This window comes from Diorhabda carinulata, chromosome 8 (genome assembly GCF_026250575.1).
Source record: "Diorhabda carinulata isolate Delta chromosome 8, icDioCari1.1, whole genome shotgun sequence".
Taxonomy (NCBI): Eukaryota; Metazoa; Arthropoda; class Insecta; order Coleoptera; family Chrysomelidae; genus Diorhabda; species Diorhabda carinulata.
Window position 1 is genome coordinate 17,445,787 of NC_079467.1, and position 18,888 is coordinate 17,464,674.

The 18,888-nt window shown below is 34.7% G+C and overlaps 3 protein-coding genes across 5 annotated transcripts in view; 1 reads left to right on the forward strand and 2 right to left on the reverse strand.

Annotated features, from left to right (window-relative positions):
- Positions 1 to 797: 797 nt before the first annotated feature.
- Positions 798 to 12,089, reverse strand: LOC130897323 (uncharacterized). Of its 2 annotated transcripts, XM_057806108.1 has the most exons (7): positions 11,747 to 11,811; positions 9,914 to 9,995; positions 8,789 to 8,979; positions 5,598 to 5,844; positions 4,547 to 4,686; positions 3,791 to 4,092; positions 798 to 2,376 (listed from the first exon to the last, which is right to left on the reverse strand). In XM_057806108.1, the coding sequence occupies exons 3-7, from the start codon at positions 8,888 to 8,890 to the stop codon at positions 1,881 to 1,883; spliced, it is 1,287 nt and encodes a 428-aa protein (XP_057662091.1). In that variant the 5' UTR covers positions 8,891 to 8,979; positions 9,914 to 9,995; positions 11,747 to 11,811; the 3' UTR covers positions 798 to 1,880. The 2 variants fall into 2 exon arrangements, with proteins under 2 accessions (XP_057662091.1, XP_057662090.1); XM_057806107.1 differs by lacking the exon at positions 9,914 to 9,995 and having other exon boundaries at positions 11,747 to 12,089.
- A 571-nt stretch (positions 12,090 to 12,660) lies between these two features.
- Positions 12,661 to 13,182, reverse strand: LOC130897603 (uncharacterized). Its single transcript, XM_057806537.1, has one exon. The coding sequence runs from the start codon at positions 13,180 to 13,182 to the stop codon at positions 12,661 to 12,663; it is 522 nt and encodes a 173-aa protein (XP_057662520.1).
- A 3,862-nt stretch (positions 13,183 to 17,044) lies between these two features.
- The window catches only part of LOC130897324 (dynein axonemal heavy chain 12), a 73,310-nt gene continuing 71,466 nt past the window's right edge, over positions 17,045 to 18,888 (forward strand). For both annotated transcript variants that reach the window (XM_057806109.1, XM_057806110.1), the window contains exons 1-2: positions 17,045 to 17,220; positions 18,359 to 18,625. In XM_057806109.1, coding sequence (XP_057662092.1) covers positions 17,167 to 17,220; positions 18,359 to 18,625 — 321 coding nt within the window. In that variant the 5' untranslated portion in view covers positions 17,045 to 17,166. The remainder of the gene's footprint in view (positions 17,221 to 18,358; positions 18,626 to 18,888) is intronic.

Consider the following 18,888-nt stretch of genomic DNA (forward strand, 5'->3'; position numbering starts at 1 on the left):
TTAATTGTTTTTCATCGATTTCATTTTAAGCTATAAAAACTGAAAAAATCATTCTTTTTGGATTTTTTTTTATTATTTGTATTATTTGTTTATTAATTTATGTAGAATACAAAAAAAATATAAGAACTTTATCTGATAATGAGATAATTTTTTGTAAAGGATTATTTTGCAAAACCGTTTTTTTACGATTTAAAACAGTAAAACTATGAGAAATTTTCATTCCAGCTATTTCTACTAATTGTTTTTATAAATCCGCCTTAAAATGGAACATTTTGAGACTAAGATCATTAAAATGCATCCATTTTTCGATTTTCTAGAGCCAAAAAACCAGGTGACCGTGAAAGTGTATAATTACCAAAAAAACACTACAACTAGCAACAAGTAGCACAACCCAGTGGTCACAATAGTGTTGAAACACTTTTTTTGTGGCAATATTAGTGTTACTCAGGTCATTGTTCTGGATTGCCCTATAGTTGCCATGCACAGACCTTTTTACATTTAATTGAAGGAAAAAAATATAAAAATGACAACGCTGCATTATTTTATCTTGAAACGTAATCGTTTTCTTAACGTAAAATCACCAAATAAATAAATATACAGTATAGTTTATATTTGTTTTTATTTGTAAAAATACATTTTATAAAAGTATATAAGCGGCATTAATTTATTTTTGATAAATATATATATGTAATAATATTAATTATTATTTGAATTGAGTTTTTTTCTAATAGACTTATTCTACTCAGATATACGATTAATCATCAATATGACAATCGTATTGTTTTCTATCTGAACGGTTTAGAATCTTTCGATATATAAAAATTCTTAGAAGCTTCTAATTCTAGCGGATACGATAAGTTAGATATAAAGATAGTGAAAGAAATATTGGGAGCAAATATGACATTAAAAGTACGAGGTCTGGCTATTAAATTACGCCTAAAAGGCGCCCTAGACGAGTGGGGTAATCAATATCAAATTTCTCGTTAAATTGAAAAAAACTCCGACTGAGTGCTATAAATTGTTGCAAGAGACCTATAGGGAGAATTCTCTATCTCGTGAGCGTGTTTGTGAGTATTGTAAGCGTTTTAGTGAAGGCCAAGAGAGTACTGAAGATTACCAGCGCCCAGGTCGCCCTGTGACTGCTTCAACTCCGGAAATAGTGACAAAAATCAACTAAATTTTGCATGCCGATCGTCGAACGAGCATCCAGATGATTGCCGAGGCTGTAAACGCCGATAAAGAAACGATTAGAAAAAATTTACACGAGGAATTACACATGACAAAAGTCTGTGCGAAGTTGACGCCAAAAAATCTGACTCCTGACCAAAAGCTCTTACATCAACGGGTCTGCTCAGATTAGGGTTAGAAAAAGATATGCTTTGAAAGGGATCCGATTTGAGTCGATAGAAGCGGTATAGCAAAAAACGACAAAGCTCATAAAGGCCCTCACCAAAGAAGACTTCCAGCATTGCATCGGTCAATGGAAAAAACGTATGGAAAGGTGTGTGGCGAGGGGAGGGGAATATATTGAAGGGGAGCATTCGAATGTAGAATATTTTTCATATTAAAACCCTTTTTCGTAACCAGTCTCGTTATTTAATCGCCAGACCTCGTAGATAAAGAAGAAAATAGATAACAAATAGTTTGGATGCATAAAAACAAGATCAATAAATATAAAGACGAAATATGGAAAAAAACATAGAAAAGGAAAACTTAATAGTCAGTGAGATATTGTTGAAGGAATAATTTGTTCTATTCTTTTATTCTTTTTTATATGTATTTATATTCTCCACCGATAGTAGAGAGTACTGATAGAATTCGAGTTTCAATAGTTGAGAAAAACAAACACGAATATCAAAATCTATTTGAATTTTCCCTAATCAAACCTTGTTTTCATGAAAACCGTTATCAGTTTTATTCTTATTCAAGAATTTGTTCTTTTTATTAATGTTTCTATTACAAATCGTTTCGCCCCCGTTAGAATTAACTTCAATTATCCTAAACGCCCTTATCAATACCGCAAATTCTCTGAAAAAATACCCGATCGCTTCTGCTAAGGGATCACAAATATCCCTCAAAGAAGTTACAATGTTATAAAAAAATATCAACACCGGTTGAATGACCGCGTTGAAAAGTGTGGTTAGGATAGGTTTGAAAAAGTAATCAGATATTAACTGAATAAGACCGACTGTTAAAGGTCTCAAGATGCTGTATAAAAAAAATCTCACGAATTGAAGTATGAGCGATATCAAAAAAGAACAACCGATATTGAAGCTACCGAATATTTCGGCCCAAAATTTGGTCGTATAAGCTTCGGTTTTTTCCGCAAAGTCTTCCGTAGCTATTACCGGTGATCTATCTGTTGTACGAAAATAACTGAAATAAAAATTGATATTAGTAATCACCTATTAATTCAGACCCAGTGTAATCAATCACCCCCTGTAATCTGACATGTTTAGAATACGTTACTAAAAGAGAGGAGGAATCAATGGATTTCAAGATTCGCTTTTCTAAAAAGTTCCGAACTACAAAGGGATTTTTAATCCGACACCATATTTAAAAAGTTTGTTGTCACATGGCGGTAGTTAATTAATCACTTCATGATTTTTACCAACTAGATAATGGATATTTTCTTGCACCCATTTCTATGTTTAAAGTTACGAGGATGCTCCCCGAAGTACTTGCCCTGGCCTAGAGATGGCGGTAGCTGCTTGAAAAATGCCACTAAAAGTCCTTAGCCCAACCATTATAAAAGTTGATTCTAGAAATGGTGAAGAAACTGGACAGAGCGGTACTGAACTGAAAGAGCTACCAAACATAAATCTGGTAAGGCAATCCTGTTAGTGCCGTGCATCGTATAATAATTGAAAATTTTGACATGCGCGTGGGATAATTTTCATTGATTATCTTGAAAGAGGAAAAATTATCAACGGCGAGTATTATGCGAACTTATTGCAACGTTTGAGCGAATAAATTAACCAAAAACGGCCTCATTTGGCTAAGAAGTGTTTTTTTATCAAGACAATGCACCAGCTCACACATTCGTTATTACAACGGCCAAAATGAATGTTAGATTTGGCTCGTCTTGAAAGAGTCTGTTTAGTTTAGGGTTCATATGCTTAGATTCATGATTCGTCGCTTGTCACGATCTTATAGACGTTTTTTAAAGATCAGATTATGTATGGCCCAGGCGCCTTTGTCTGTGTCAGTTTATTTCCTACCATGAAACAGTGTGTATTATAAAGTTCAATAGTGTCTTTTATAAATGTGTACTTAGTAAAGCAAGGCTACGAAAAATAATTTTCATTGAAAGAGACTTCCCTGAAAGTTTGGAAAATTATGATTTAATCGATAACTTCTAAAAAACAAAATGGTGCATTGATTTCTTCAAAAAGACTTAATTCGCCGCTATCATTATGGAAAGACTAAAAAGTGCTAACATTATTGTCACTTTCGCGGATATTGTTGCAGGAAACTCACGGTGAGATTAATTATTCCACTACAATCTACCTAATTGAGACTTTGTACGACACCCATAATACACCTAATAAAAGATGAGTTGATAGTTCAAAAATGTAGAAGAATAACTATTCCACATGCGGGGTCAGAAGATGGATACCAGAAAGTCTGTTTTTAGCAGCCAGGAATATTTTGGATTCCAGCCGTTTCCGATGAACCAAATATGGTTAATCACCTCCCCATTCCACGTAAGTGAAACTTCATCAGGATCAAAGTTATGTTTTACCCAAAAAAGACACCATGTGGTTACATTAGTTATTATGTGATTTACCTAGCACAGCCGTGATCGAAATAATAAACATCCACACGAGTGGCACCATTCAAATCGGTATATGTAGTTTTTTGATTGAATTTTTTCTTTTTGGTGAACAAGGGATTATTAGAACTATCTACAGGTAGGAGATCGTTAGTTATACCATCTTTTTTCGTTGTCTGAGTCGCTACTTTTTCGTGTTTCCTATATTTGGATTCATTATGTATTTGAAAGCAGCTCGTTGTATCAGGACATGTAATATTCTCGTTTTCGTAAATGTTGTCGCTAGCTATATTATCAACTAAATCGAAAACTAATCGCTAAAATGATAAATTGGTTTGAATATTAAATGAAAATATATAACATAAATAAAAAAAATTTCAGTAATAATAATTTATATTGTAAAACTCGGCAACGCTGCAACTTATTCTAGCCATAAAAAGATGACAACGAAGGGAAGGTAGATATAAAAGATAATCCGCTACAATATAGTGTAGTTTTTAGTAATTTTTCAATTACGGAGTTGGTCATTCTGCAAAGTTGGTTCTCAACAAAGTTACAAGCTGTCACTTATCAAAAAAGAAAGAGAAAACTATAGAACTATGCTAGAAGGAGTTATGGCTATGAATCAGACGCGATAATATTCGCAACTCTGGACAGGAATTTTAACTTGGCTGGGTGGATAATCTACCGATTCAGCCCATCACCACAAAAAAGAAGAAGAACAGCTGACATTAAAATTAATTATACATATAAGTGTGTGCTAGGACTCACCTTTGGAGCAAAATTTTTTTGTGATTGTTGTATATTGATTGTATAATATCCTCTATTTCGAGTTAAATTGTTCTTTTTGTCTTTAAAATGTTTAAATAAAGTGCTGAAGACATTAACCTTGTCTGATTTTTTTTTCTCCACTGTAAATTTAAAATAATGAAAATATTAACACGACCATAATCCAGCTAATAATTACAATCCACAATTTACCAACAAAAAAATATAATGAAAGATTCTCGATTAGAGGTTTGTAATTGCGCCATCTATACGATCAACTTCTAACTCAATGGTACAATATTATAGACAAATTTATATCTACTTCGAAACGTTAGAGATGGGAGTTTCCACTTGCAGTTCTATAATTTTACAAATGGCAATTTTTGAAAATCAATTGGATACGATAAGGGAAACTTATTGATTTGTAGAAACTTTTAAAACTTGTCTGGACATTAGTTTCGTTGACACGAAGAAGTACAAAAAAAACAACTTGTCGTGTTGAGATTAGTGACTAGTTTTATGAAAAACGAGCCTATTAGGTAGACAGCCATCCATTCCATCGCCAAACCTCATCTTAGTAACGCTAATCGATCCTCTACGTCATGATTTATTTTTTCAGTCAAAGATACCCCAACCCGTTAAGAAGACAAGCATTCATGGAGATTAAACAGCCTCTACGTAATGATTTATTTTGTTAATCAAATCAATCAACATGTTGGGTAGACAACTATTCATTCCATAACTAAATGTTTAGATGTTCTATCGTATAAGTTTTCCATTTCCCCTTTTCCATCTTTAAACTTACTAGAAAACACATACACCTTTTCACTTTTCATGCCATATTGAATAGAAATTACTCGAATAAAGTATTAAAGTATTAAAATCGAATGGTAAACAGAAGAACAAAAAGAATTTTAATCCATATAAACCAAAGAAAAAACTCACAAGCAATTTTTAAATCAATTATTAGTTTTGGTCTTTTTAACTTCATGTTTGGTATCATTTTCAATAAATTTTAATTACTAAGTAACAGTTTTACATTCTTAGATCTCACCTCTACTTTTCGCGTTGTAACTATGGATATAGTTAGCCATTTGAGGACACATACATTCCGAATTATAAACTATATCAGCTGGCAAAGCTGGCGGTGGACAAATACATTTAACAGGCATATTATCCATTAATACCGAGTGATCTAAAGCCATGGATATATCCGTATCTTGCATTGTACAGTTATCAGTGGCTAATATAGATTGATCACAATCGGTTGTCAATGGCTGATCTTCTGTAACGGTTTTATCCTAAAAATGAAAGAAACATTTGAGGTGCGTTCTCCATTGAATTTTTGCAACAATATAGTTCGATTCAATCAAAGAAACGTTCATTGTCTGTATAATATAATAAACATAATGTATATTATAAAGATAATAGCTCTGCATCGTTTTAGTTGATACAACTTCATTGATTTGTTTAGAAAAATAACTGGACGAAAATGTTATCAATTTGAAATAGGCCGCCAAAAGCAGAAAGGAAACTGTTGGTACCATGTGCGTTTAGTACAACGAATGAATCCGGAGATGGCGCAGGAACGGAAACTCGAGTTAGCTGTCTAAAGCATATATGTAATACTTCTATATAGACAATTTCTATAAGTAGAAGGTGTTCCGACTAAATGAAACAAATAGTGTATCGTTCTATCTCTCCTCCGAGCGCTACAGTTAGTTCTGCGCATTTTTTGCGAGCATGAAGCATGCGTAGTATATATAGTGTCTCGAACGAGAGAGGAAATGAATATTGTCGGTACCCGTTTTTTCCCATACCTACTGTCCATATAGGAGTATTACATATATGGTCTAAAGGCGGTGGTTGATCTAGAATTCTATGTAAGGGGTTTTCGAAAAATTGGATTCAATCAATCAATTCAATCACGAATAGAATGTTCCGAAACCGAAAGAAGTAATCGGATCATGTCATATGATACTGCGATGAGTTGACGGGTTTGTTTTTGTTTTTTAACCTTACATTTATTAATACATAATTGAATTAAAGTCTATGATCATTGAAAAACTATAAATTTTTAAGTTAATGCACGAAACTAAAGTAATAGAAATAGATTTTTGTAGGTTGATTCAGAAATATACGAGAACTATTTAAGCTGTTTACAGATACTTGAAACATTCATTTTGGTCAAAAAATGGAGTCAAATCAAATCAAAAAGTAAACAACAATCGACTCTATGGGTCTTTAAAGACGAGCAAAATCCAAAAGTGTTCGACAAAATTAGGGAAATCAATCGCAGAAGACGATCTCCATCACGACAATGCGAGCTGTCACACATCAGTTCAAACAACAACGTTTTTGAACAGACAAAACATTTTTCTACACCTGCAGAAGCGGTTGACGCGTTCAAACACATGTTTGGGAGGTACCTCAATCGGAATGGAAAAAATGCTTCGACATTTGGTTGAAAAGCATGCAAAAGAGTTGGATTCATGATGACCGGATGTGGTGAAATGTGCTTTAAATTTGTGCAATGCTATAAGCTCCTTTGATAGTTTCGTTATCGAATTCTGTACCTTTATCTAAAACAATTAATTGTGGAACTCCAAACGAGGTGAAATATTTTACTTATAATAACAGCTGTTTTAGAAGGAATGTGCGAATTTGTAAGAGCTTCTATTGAAGTTAGATAAGATTTTCCGTCGTAAACAAAAACGTCGGTGTGTATAATTTGCAATGGTTTTGATGCAGTTTTAGTTAACATTAGAGGAACAGAAGGTTTTTGTCTAGCCTATTTACTTTTTGATGTAATTAGTAATAGTTCTTTTTTCATGTTTTCCAATAGTAGTTTACTTTTAATTTTTTGATGGCTCTTGAATTCCTCTCTATCCGACGTACAGTCCTTTTTTGAAACCCAATGATTTCTTTTTATGCCCTTAGATTAAAAATGGTCTATACCTGAAGAAGCAGTTGATGCATTCAAATCATATGTTTGGGAGGGTGCCTCAATCGGAGGTGTGTTGATTTTAATGGAGAATTGTTTGAAAAACACTAGAAACTATATCTAATTATAAATATTTGTCTTTATTTATCTATACTAGCTTTTATCCGCGGCTTTGCTCGCATCGAATCCATTAAATAAGTAACAGAAATCATTATAATAGAAAAGAACGAACTCTGTAGCTATATTAGAACCTGAGATATAGATCTTTGAATGTAGAAAAATTGCCAAAAACCTAAAAAAATCCATAACTCCACATTGAATGTCCGCGCCTAGCTTCTCTCCAACTCAACCGATTTAAGTGTTCAAAAACTCGAAAGAGAGAGGATGGATGTTTCAGCGAGTATTCTTAAACCAAAACAAAGTCTCTATCTTGAATAGAACCTGACATATTGAGGATAGAACGTGTGTATGTGAAAAATTCCCATAAGTAAGGTACAGGGGGAAATCGCATTTGAGTATAAACCTTGAGAATGGTGAAAATTAGATAAAATCCGATGGTTGATGGCTGATCTGTGGATCAACACCTTTTGATTGAAAAAAAAATTAAGCAAATCAATTTTTTTAATATATAAATCAATACTTAAGTAGCAACCCTCGTTAAAAGTCCTAAATTTACAGATGAAATTAAAACTAATAAAAGTAATACATATAAAATGTTTTTGTATGTCATTTCAACGACATTTCAGTTTTGAATTAAGTAAAATAGCAGATTATTAGTTAGAATATTCTTTTTTCTTCTATAATAGGTCTAACTCCTGTTACTTCTTCGATATCTTTCCTCATCGTGGCTCTAGATTGTCTCACCTTTTTTAAGGTCGACCTCTATTTGATGTTCCAATTCACTCCTTGCTGATATTATACTTATATATTGGTTCCATTGTTTTTTATGCTGTGATACTCATTCGTTAATACGTCATCTCTGTGGTCTCCAAGAGCTGTTTCGTATTTGATGTTTTTGTTCTTGTTTGTGATGTATAGATCATTATAGGTCTGATCGTTGCTTCCTAAATTCGTGCCTTTGTTTCTTGTCTTGATCTTGCCTCGTCTTCTATATCTCCATAACAGGTTATGTCAATTCCAAGGTAATTGGAGTTCATTCTCTGTTGTACTTACTATTCGACCTTCTATTCCTAATTTGCATCCCATGAGCTCTTATGAAATTCTCATGCATATGGTTTTTACAGTCGAGACAGTCATATTATATAGTTAAAATATATGAAAAGATTTATTTTCTCACTTACCTCATTGTTAGAATGATCTATTTTATGATCACCAGTTTCGTTGGTGTAAGCCGATTCATCATCAGCGCTGCTATGTTCTAAATGTGGTGTAGTGGGTCCCATAAGCTCAATTACTGTTTTCAGCTCGTTTTTAACTTTATCCAAAGATTTTTCACGACCAATATCTTGTCCACTCAATAAAGAAGATGAATCTAGGTATAAAATATTATATTTATTTGTAAGCGGTAGACATTAGGGTGGTTTTATTTTAGTATAAGGGGCAAGCGTTTTACAAATGATCTGTGTACCATGAAAAAATGGGATTTTGGTCTATCCCAAAAAGAAATATTACAAATTGTAGTTTGTCATATCCAAGAAAATCATATAAAACCATGGTTTAATGATAGTAAGTCAGGAGACGATTGGTTAGAAAAAAATGTCGATCAAATACTTTTATATAAGAAAGCTATAACTGAATTTTGTTTATAAAAACATTCATCCCAAATTTCAAATTTGGATAAAGCAGCTTTTGTTTTGTTAACGTTGAGAGTTTATATAATGGATCGCCATGACTTTAAGACCCAAGTTAGAAAGTATTTTGAAAGGGCCTACGAGGTTATGTTAGAAAAAAAAAAGATGAAGTTTTGAAAGAGAAGATAATTTATTTTTACATTATGGAATTTGTAAGTATATTCTGTAAACATTCATCGTCTAGGTGTAAACCTACAAATTTAAATGTTTCCTCTTCAGTCCACTGAATTTTTAGTTTCCAGGTAAATAAACTGAAAACCAACAAAACAATTAACCACAAGACAAATTTTTAAACTCCGAACTGAACAGAAAACAAACATTTCGCTGAGGCAAATTGTGGCGGAGACGGTAGCTACTGGGCCAAGCAAAACGCTTCTCAACCAAACCACTCGACTTGGCAACTGACCGGTTTTGCCGGCTCGCTCAATCTACTCGACCCTTTTAGGCAGCTGATTCAAACGGTGTCGTATCAGCTTGCCCGACGACGACGGTTTCGAGATATAATTGGGAAAGTTCCAGTACCAAGTGGTACTGGACGAATGTCAGTTAATGTTAGAAAGATAAAAGAGGATAAAGGCATATGATTTGCTATATTGTGACTAAATAATTATGTACACGTAATCTATCCGCGTTTTCAATATCGCTTTTGCTCACTTTGGACCAAAACGAACATTCCCCAGGCACTATTGAGGCATTCCTGAAACGAAAAAACTAGTCAAAATTGTGAACCCGCTCCAAATAAGTCATGGGGTTGTACTCATTGACTATCTTCAAGAAGTTAGATGAATAACAGTAAAAAAATTGCAATAAACGACCGCAGTCGAAGAAAAAGAAAGTCTTGACTATCAGGATAATACACCTTCCACAGCCACCACCCACAGCATATTTTCCAGGCTTGACCCTCAGCGACTTTTTCCTGATAACTTAACTTTCATATACAGGTGTGAGATCAGGACTTTACAAGCATTTAAAATACTTTCAGCGTATCAGAAATTTTTATCAAGTGAATTATTGTTATTATTATTATATAAATAAGCAAATTGTCAGTTTCAATATCATATTTTGATAAAGACTTAAAGCCAAAATTTATCTATTAAAAATTATCAAAAAAACTAATTTTAAAACAGAAGAGACCTAAAATCAAAAGCATTTAGATGGGTTTTCCAATAAGAGGTGTTATTTTGAACAGCCCGCTATTTCGATAAATGTCACTTTTGAAGCTGTCATTTTTTGACATTTGACAAGTAGAAACTATGCCATTAATGAAAATGGAACGATACACGCTTCAACAACGCATTGAAATTATTAAAATTCACTATAAAAATGGGGAAAGTTTGGCAGAGACGGTTCGTAAAATTAAAACATTTTTGGGTCGACGTGAAGCACCTTCTCGGACCGCAATACAGAAATTGGTGGAAAAATTTGAGCTGTTGGGACAAGTTAGTGATGTGAAGAATAAAACCCGTGCACGTCGCGCAAGAACAACTGAGAATATTGCTGCTGTAGCCCAAAGTGTTGAAGAAAACCCAGGTTTGTCTATTCCGTGTCGTTCTTTGGAATTTGACATCCCACATACGTCATTACACCGTATTTTGCATAAAGACTTGGGTCTTAAGGCCTATAAAGTTCAGTTAACAGGTTAAATGATCCGGAATTTCATCGAATAATCATCTTAACTGATGAGGCCCATTTCCACCTTGGTGGTTACGTCAATAAACAAAATTGTCGAATCTGGGGCTCGGAAAACCCAAGAGTTATTGTTGAAAATCCTCTCCATCCTCAACGCGTGACTGTTTGGTGCGGTTTATGGTCTGGCGGTGTCATTGGACCTTAATTTTTCGAAAATGAAGCTGTAGCAACAGTTACGGTGAATGGATTGCGCTATCAAGAGATAATTAATGATTTTTTATGGCCGGAATTGGATGGTATTGATTTGGACAAAGTTTACTTTCAACACGTGTTATCTCTCGAAGAGGTGATCACAATTGGCTACCGAGATCTTGTGATTTAACACCTTGCGACTTTTTCCTTTGGGGCCACGTGAAAGGTAAGGTCTACGCCAATAGTCCAGCATCGATTCAAGACCTCAAAGATGAAATTCGTGAGGCTATCGAGGACATAGGGCAGCCGCTTTGCAATTTGGTTACGGAAAATTTCATGAAAAGGATATGGTCCTGTGAGCGCAGTCGTGGCGGCCATTTGGCTGATGTTGTGTTCCATTATTAACGGCATACCTTCCTCTTTATAATGAAATAAACGATCCGATCATTTATTTCAAAAAATGGCATTTTTCTTTGAATATCAAAATAACACCTCTTATTGGAAAACCCCTTATTAATTTTTATAACTATATATAATTCAATACGGGCCTAACACGTGTCCTTAATAGACGTTAAAGTTCAGGTTAGGCCGTTGAAAGAATTCTACTAATATTTCGTTTGATCATACCTTTGGATTTTGTTGTACTGTGGGACATATCAGAATCGGTCACAACATTTACGCCTTGATCTCTTGATTTTTTTCTAATTTTATCCACCGACATATCTTGTGAAATGTAGATTCTTATTTAATAATTATTTATTGGAAATATTGTGATAAAATACATTATATAGTATAATATAAAAGTATATAATATAATATTGACAGTGGAGTCAATAACTTCAGTTATTGACATTTATTTAATACAATGTCAAGCTGACACCAATTACTACTAATTTAATTACTAGATTAATTTCCACTGTTGTGTCAATGTTTATTAAACACGAATGAGTACTTTTTAAGGTTATAAATCGATAACCTATTGGCATCTGAAAGGTACAAGAACAAATTTAAAGTTTTAGGTGGAGTTGATCCTTTTTCCCATTTGTTAGAGCGCTTGTAGACGAAAGTTTTTTTCACCGGACAACGGACCGTGTTTTTTGCCGGATTCGCGGTGGTGTATGGTTTATAATGGATGTGTGTACGTGCATCTGACATCGATCCGGCGAACAATATACGCCGGATGCACCACCGCTTTCCCTCGGCGTGACGGACACCGTTCCGGTGTAAAGCTATGTCCTAGGTGAACACGATCGCTGCGGTGCGGGCGGTGCGGTGCGGGCGGTGCGGTGCGTGCGTTGCGAGGAACGTTTACGACAAAACGAAGAGGATCAAATGAACAGGTCCAGCATAAACACGTGGTGCATCAAATTCGCCCGCGAATGGATCGACGTATCGCACGCATTGGTTTTAATTTAAAACGTGTTTTATTTTCACCGTAGCTCTCCTCCGATGTCCGCCATGGAAGCGCTGATTTCTGAAGTAGAACATACATTTAAATTCTGTTTAACGAAAAGTATTTGCGTATTTGCAGAAGGTATCTCTCAACTTTTCGGCTTCTCTCGATGGACGGTTGTTGGCTCTAGAAATGCGTTAATAGATTTGTTAATATTATTACTAAGGTTAGCGCCCGTATAATTTTGCAAGTCGTTCAAAATTGAGTCTTTCTCCATGTCTACTATAATATTGTGCAAAATGCAAATTGCTTTTGAAATATGAACCGCATTTTCTACCTTGGTCTCTATAGATTTTAATAAAATTCTAAATTTAGCAGAACATATGCCAAAAGTGCATTCCACAGTCATTCTGGCACATGATAAACGGTAATTGTAATAAGAGGCAGGTTCATTATTTTGTAGTCGCCTTCTAGGAAATGATCTTAATAGATAGGTTCTTAGTGGGAACGCTTCATCTCCTATGAATACAAAAGGACTAACCTGCTCAGAGTTGGGTAACTCTTGACTTTTTGGTAAAGGTAAAATGCCGCTTTCGATGTTTTGATAAATCGGTGAATTTGAAAATGCTCCGGCATCGCTATCTTTTCCATAGGCATCCACATCAATCATTAAAAAACGATAATTTGCATTCACAACTGTTATTAGTACTATAGAAAAAAATTTTTGTAATTATAAAACATGCTGCCCGATTTTGAAGGACATTTAACTCTTATGTGCTTTCCATCGATACTGCCTAAACAATTTGGAAAGTTTCACTTTTTGAAATACTGTGCTGCAACATTTTCAAAATCTCTAACGGTAGGCACAGGCATATGTATTCTCTGAAGTGCGTCCCAAAGAGCCTTGCAAATTTCTATTACTATATACGCAACTGATGACTTTGGTATGCGAAATGTAAAGGCAATTTGCCTAAAAGCGAGTTCAGTAGATAGGTACCTGAAACAAAACATAGCATAGTTATTTATACAAGATTTCTCTTTCAGAAGACGAAGCAAAAAAAAATGGCGCAATTTACGAGATCAATTCGCGAAAGAATTAAAAAAAGTTCGTAAACCTCGTTCAGTATTTTGCCAGTCTACAGTTCTTGAAGGGTATAGTAGCTCCGAGAAGTACGGAAGGAAATCTGTTTCATATTGAAGCCTCACAAGAATCGCAGAGCTCTTTTCTTGAAGGTGAACAGTCTTTCACAGTATTTCACAAGTCAAAGCCAACAGTGGTGGCTTACGAGTAAATAAAAATCAAAGACAGCTTGTATCTGAATAAAAAACACGCCATTCCAGAGTACAGGTACCACGTGAAAAGAAAGAAGATGTAGAACAACAATTATTAAATATAGAGGCAAAAAAACTTGCTCTACTTGAAACACCGGAAGACGAGAATTCTCTATTCCTGAGGTCCCTACTGCCATATATCCAAGAAATGGATCCGCTGCAGCAACTACGTGTAATAAACAAATTCCAAGACATATTAATCCAAGAAATGTCACCTCCGTCTACCAGTTCACACTCCGAAAATATTCATTTTCGTCATCACCACTCAACTGCTGTATCATCAGTGGCCTCGTCGACCTATTCGAATGTTTCTTCACCTCCGTCATCTGCAGACTCAGCCTATTTGGCAACTCATTTTCAGAATATGTACCCTCTTTAGTTAAATTAAACTGTTAATCGGTAAATTATAATAAAAACACTAAAAAATAAATAGCCTTTCTTCGATAGAAATCGGTCTTTGAAAATTCGTTATGCAATGATAACAGACATTGCGTATTTTTTCAATAATATAATCAAATGTTTTTATTGCTATTCTGATGTACTGGCGAAAAGCACTTTCATCTACTCGTAACTCAAGATTTAGATGGTCAAATTCACCGTAAACTACCCTATTTCTATAGATTCTATGAGTAGTCTTTCTATTTTCACGCCTTTCTTCAGCTTCCGTAATAATCTCAGTTTCAATAAACTGTTTTCTATAAATAATATCGAACGTGTTGTCGTCGTAGCCATCGTTGTTGGACTAATCCGACGTACTATAATTTGTCACCTATGTTTAAAATCGCGTTTTATCGCACCACAGCACCCGTGGACATAGCGTAAGAAAGTGCGGTCATCCACTACATTGTATGGGTGCGTGTTGACGCTGCCGAATATATTGCCTTTTTTGTGTTATTTTATTATATATTGCTGTTAATCAAAGTTGAAAGGTTCCTTCCTTTATCAGAAAGTAATTTTAAAATTCAGTTTCATCTTCTTCCAACTGCCTGAAAAGTGTATGATTTGCACCATATTCTTTCCTTGCACCTTTCCAATAATATAGGATGCACCCGCAATGACATTTTACGTTTTCTATTTCTATTTGTTTCTTCTTGTACAAATAGTAGGCCAATACGTTTTTTTTCTATTATTAATTTCACACGTGCGTAATGTCTGACTACCAGTTCAAAACTATTAACTAGCGCAGGCCCAGGTAACATCCATCCGGTAAAAAAATATATGTATACAAAGATAGCCGTTTATTGACGGTCCGTTGTCCTGCGAAAAAAAAAAACGGACGTCTACAAGCGCCCTTTTGAGTAGTGAGGTAGTTTTAGAATAATTTTAATCAAAACACAACATCAAAAATCAAACGGTAATAAAATTTCTTTAAAATACACTAAAGTAGTAGCTTATCCATCAACATAAGCCGCTGGGTATGATCTAAAAAGTACGTACGACGTCGTTGTACCAGCCAGGGGCAAAGCCCTAGTAGACACTGGGTTAAAAATCGAATTATCTGTAGGTTGTCACCGGAAAAATCACCCCTAGCTAGCTATTAAGAACTTCATAGATGTGGGGGTGGAATTGTAGATGAAGATTACCGGGATGTTTTGAAAGATGTTTTATTTAATCATTCAGATAAAGAGTTCGAAGTTAAAAGTGGCAATAGTATTGCTCAGTTGATTTGTGATAGGATCTTCTACCCCGAGTTAGAGGAAGTTAAGGAATTAACTGACACCGAACGTGGGGAAGGTGTTTTTGGTTCAATAGGAACACACTAAATTCATATAATGTCGATATTTTCCTTAGATGAAAAAAGCTTTAGTCAGAATATTATTCATTTCTCAAAATTTTTCAATATACTTGCTTTTCAGATTATTTTGGCCGCTTATCTACACTTAGTAGCACACGACTGTATAGTCGAAAACAACAGAGCCATGTTTCCGAGAGGAAATTTTCACTTCCTCAAGTAGCAATTCTTAAGAAGTCCTTTTGCAATGAACCTGGCAATAATAAGATCTAAAATCCAACTAGTAACTTTACAAATCACACAGAAACGTAGTAAGGACTCTTCCACGAAGCATAGTAAGGTCTACTTAACCAAATCTAACAGACTGTCTTCTAACGTCACAAATTACACGAAATTACTTCACTTTATAGTGAAATGTAAACAAGCAACATAAAAATTAACAATGTAAATAATGTGTTGTTATTTTAAGTGGGTTTGGGTTTTTTGTTGAGAAATGATGAAGTCCAAAGTTGACAAAATGTTCAGTTTATTGAACAAACAATTGCTAACCAATCGTCGGATTGTTGCTCGATACTTGACAATTCTTGAGATTACAATTTGAAGCACGTTTGCCTGTCGCCATTTCGCTTTTTCGCTGTCGCGTGAACATGTCAAAAAATGCTTATCGCCTGCCAACTTAACTAAATTAAAAATTAACTTGAACATGGTTACCAACTTTGACTCTATATAAAACAAAATAGTGTGAGGTAACGATAGGGTCAAGGTTGGGATAAGTCGGGTCAGCTGTCAATTTGATCAATTCTCAACAAAATGTCATTTCGTTAGGTGAATAAAATCTGAGTAGGTTCTTAAGTTAAGAAATTGTGAAACATTAGTAACGAACCAAAAAAATTAAAGCCGAGAAATATACCAATTCAGAAGTTTAAAGAAATATTAATTGGATTTAATATGATCGTTGTTTTTGGCAATATTAGAAAGATGGAAGCTTTCATATGATGGCTACACGCTTGTTGTAATTTGTGACAGCAGAAAATTGGATTGTGTGGGATTGTAGAAAGCAGACCGTGCCTTGTGGCAGGGTGTTTGGAAACTTATGGAAAAAGCATTTATTCACCCCACGGTGGTCATTTTTAAATGGGCATCAGCTGTTTTTGATAATTCATTAGATTGCTCAATGCAGCGCTTGTCTGAATTCAAAAGAGCGTTCTGCATTGACCGCATTTGTTTGGCCAACTCAATCCGGCAGCTCTCTTCTTTTGTTGAAACTTCGATTGGTTAAAGAATTTTGTAATTTGAAACATAATATCGAATAAAAAATTGTCTGCAACGTTCTATAATAGTAGATTTCTTTTTTTTCTTGATTATTTTGCATCCGATTGACAGTTAATTGATAGTGAAGTTATTTTAATGTCAATAATTGATAATTTTCACATAATTTATTATTAATATATTATAATGTTTAGAAAGAAAGCGAGTAATACGGACAAAAATACGAATCGTAGGAAAAAACCATGTAATTTCACAGAAAAAGACTTACGTCAACCGCAAATTTTGGAAGAACTAATTGCCACACAACTTTCAGAAGAACTTATGAATAAGTTCAAAATTAATAAGAAAAAGAGGGAAAAGCTGCTTCAATTTCAAGTAAAACATAAATTATTTTGTTATCATAAGTCTAGATATGTAAAATTTTGAAAATCATTATATTTTTCACTCAATTTTTCTTTAAATTAAAGTAGGACGCTAAGTAAAGAAGTTGGACGCATAATTTCTGCTCAACAATGATGTAAGTGAGTTAGTGATATAAAGAAAGCTAGTGGAGCTTTCCCTCCAAAATTAAAATTAAACTTCGAGGTCCGTAAAATAAAAATTTTCACAATGAAAAACATGATTACTGGCATTGAATAATATATATTTTTAAAAATTAGAATTCCCTCTATTTTCAACCAATAACATTTATGCCTAAATCTACGGCAACGTCACGCAGATAGCGGAAAACCTCTTCTTTCAGTTCTTCAACGGTTGATTTGCGTCTCTCCCAAGTATTTGTTTTCGTTTGTCCTGATAGATACGCTCTCCAATTGTGAGCCTGCCTCTACTCTTATTTTGAATCGCGCGCCGAAAGTTCTTCAACGTCTTAAGTTGCGATCCGCATTAATTGTTGTGCCCGTAGACAGGAATTTGCACAACAACAACTCTTTCTTGCCACAAAAGACACTTGGTATTACTTTGCCGGCAGATAGAATTTACTTCTTCTGCTTCGGCTAGCTTGGATGTTTCCACTAACGGGATTGCTTTTTTGATTCCGTTAGCAGTTAGTGGACCCAGGTCTTGTCCCCAGTAACAACAGTAACCAGAAATTTCTCGCCATAGGCTTCGTAGGCATGAAGAAATTCGTGGGTCGCTTCTACACGTTACCGTTTGTTGTCATCCGTCAGCATTTTCGAGACCCAGCTTATAGGCAGTCTTCGATTTTTACAATCACTGGTTGTCTGTATGTATGTATGTCTTCCATTTGTGCACATGCTGCGCTCACACACTTTTTCCCATAAACCTCACACAGTTGAGAACTTTTTTGCACCCAAAAAAAAAAGGAATTACAGAGCGTAATTTGCATCTGGCGTGAGGATCAAATTGAAGCTTCATCTTTCATGGTGCGAAACATCCCAGCTCAAGCTGTGCATAGGGAAATACTCCTATATCAGGGTCATGTTACACCAAATATATCCCAATTTAACTAAAACAAAGCCTCTCTTTCATCCATATCTAATTTTATTTTCAGGCAGAGTTTGTGAAAGAGGAGAAAATTAAAGAGTTCAAACATCGTCTTACGCCATTATACCCTCAAGTTCCCCGAATGGACGATTCCCATAAAAAAATTAGAGCCAAGGCGGAATTGTGCCCTTCTACTCCTATGTCCATATTTCAAGGGCGTTGCATCACAAATAAAGTTGCCGCTAGAGGTCTCGAAAAAAAGTTCCCATGGGTTATACCGAATATAATGGAGGAAGCAAAAGAAGACTTCATAAGAATTACTCATTTGGCTGGTGTAAGTAAATCTGGAAAATAGATTACTCTTTATCTCCTTTTCCTTGTGGTGCCCACTCGTGATGAATATTGGCGATCATCAAGGCAATCTTTATTCTGTCAGAAGCGACTCGAAAGATTTCTTAATCCTGAACGTTCGTTTCCTTACTAGTTTCCAAATCTTTTGACTTGTAAGATGGCTTGGAACAATGCATATTTGGATTCGTTTCGCACTATATTGTCGAAATACTCTGCATTCAGTATCAAATTACAATAACAAAATTA

What these genes read in the sequence shown, in the direction of transcription:
- LOC130897323 (XM_057806107.1), bottom strand. Translation starts at nt 11,840, where the DNA reads ATGTCGGTGGATAAAATTAGAAAAAAATCAAGAGATCAAGGCGTAAAT. An exon ending in TAGATCATTCTAACAATGAG is followed by an intron (nt 5,845 to 8,788) that starts GTAAGTGAGAAA and finishes TTTCATTTTTAG; the next exon opens with GATAAAACCGTTACAGAAGA. An exon ending in TTCGATCACGGCTGTGCTAG is followed by an intron (nt 2,377 to 3,790) that starts GTAAATCACATA and finishes TTTTTATTTCAG; the next exon opens with TTATTTTCGTACAACAGATA.
- LOC130897603 (XM_057806537.1), bottom strand. Translation starts at nt 13,182, where the DNA reads ATGATTGATGTGGATGCCTATGGAAAAGATAGCGATGCCGGAGCATTT.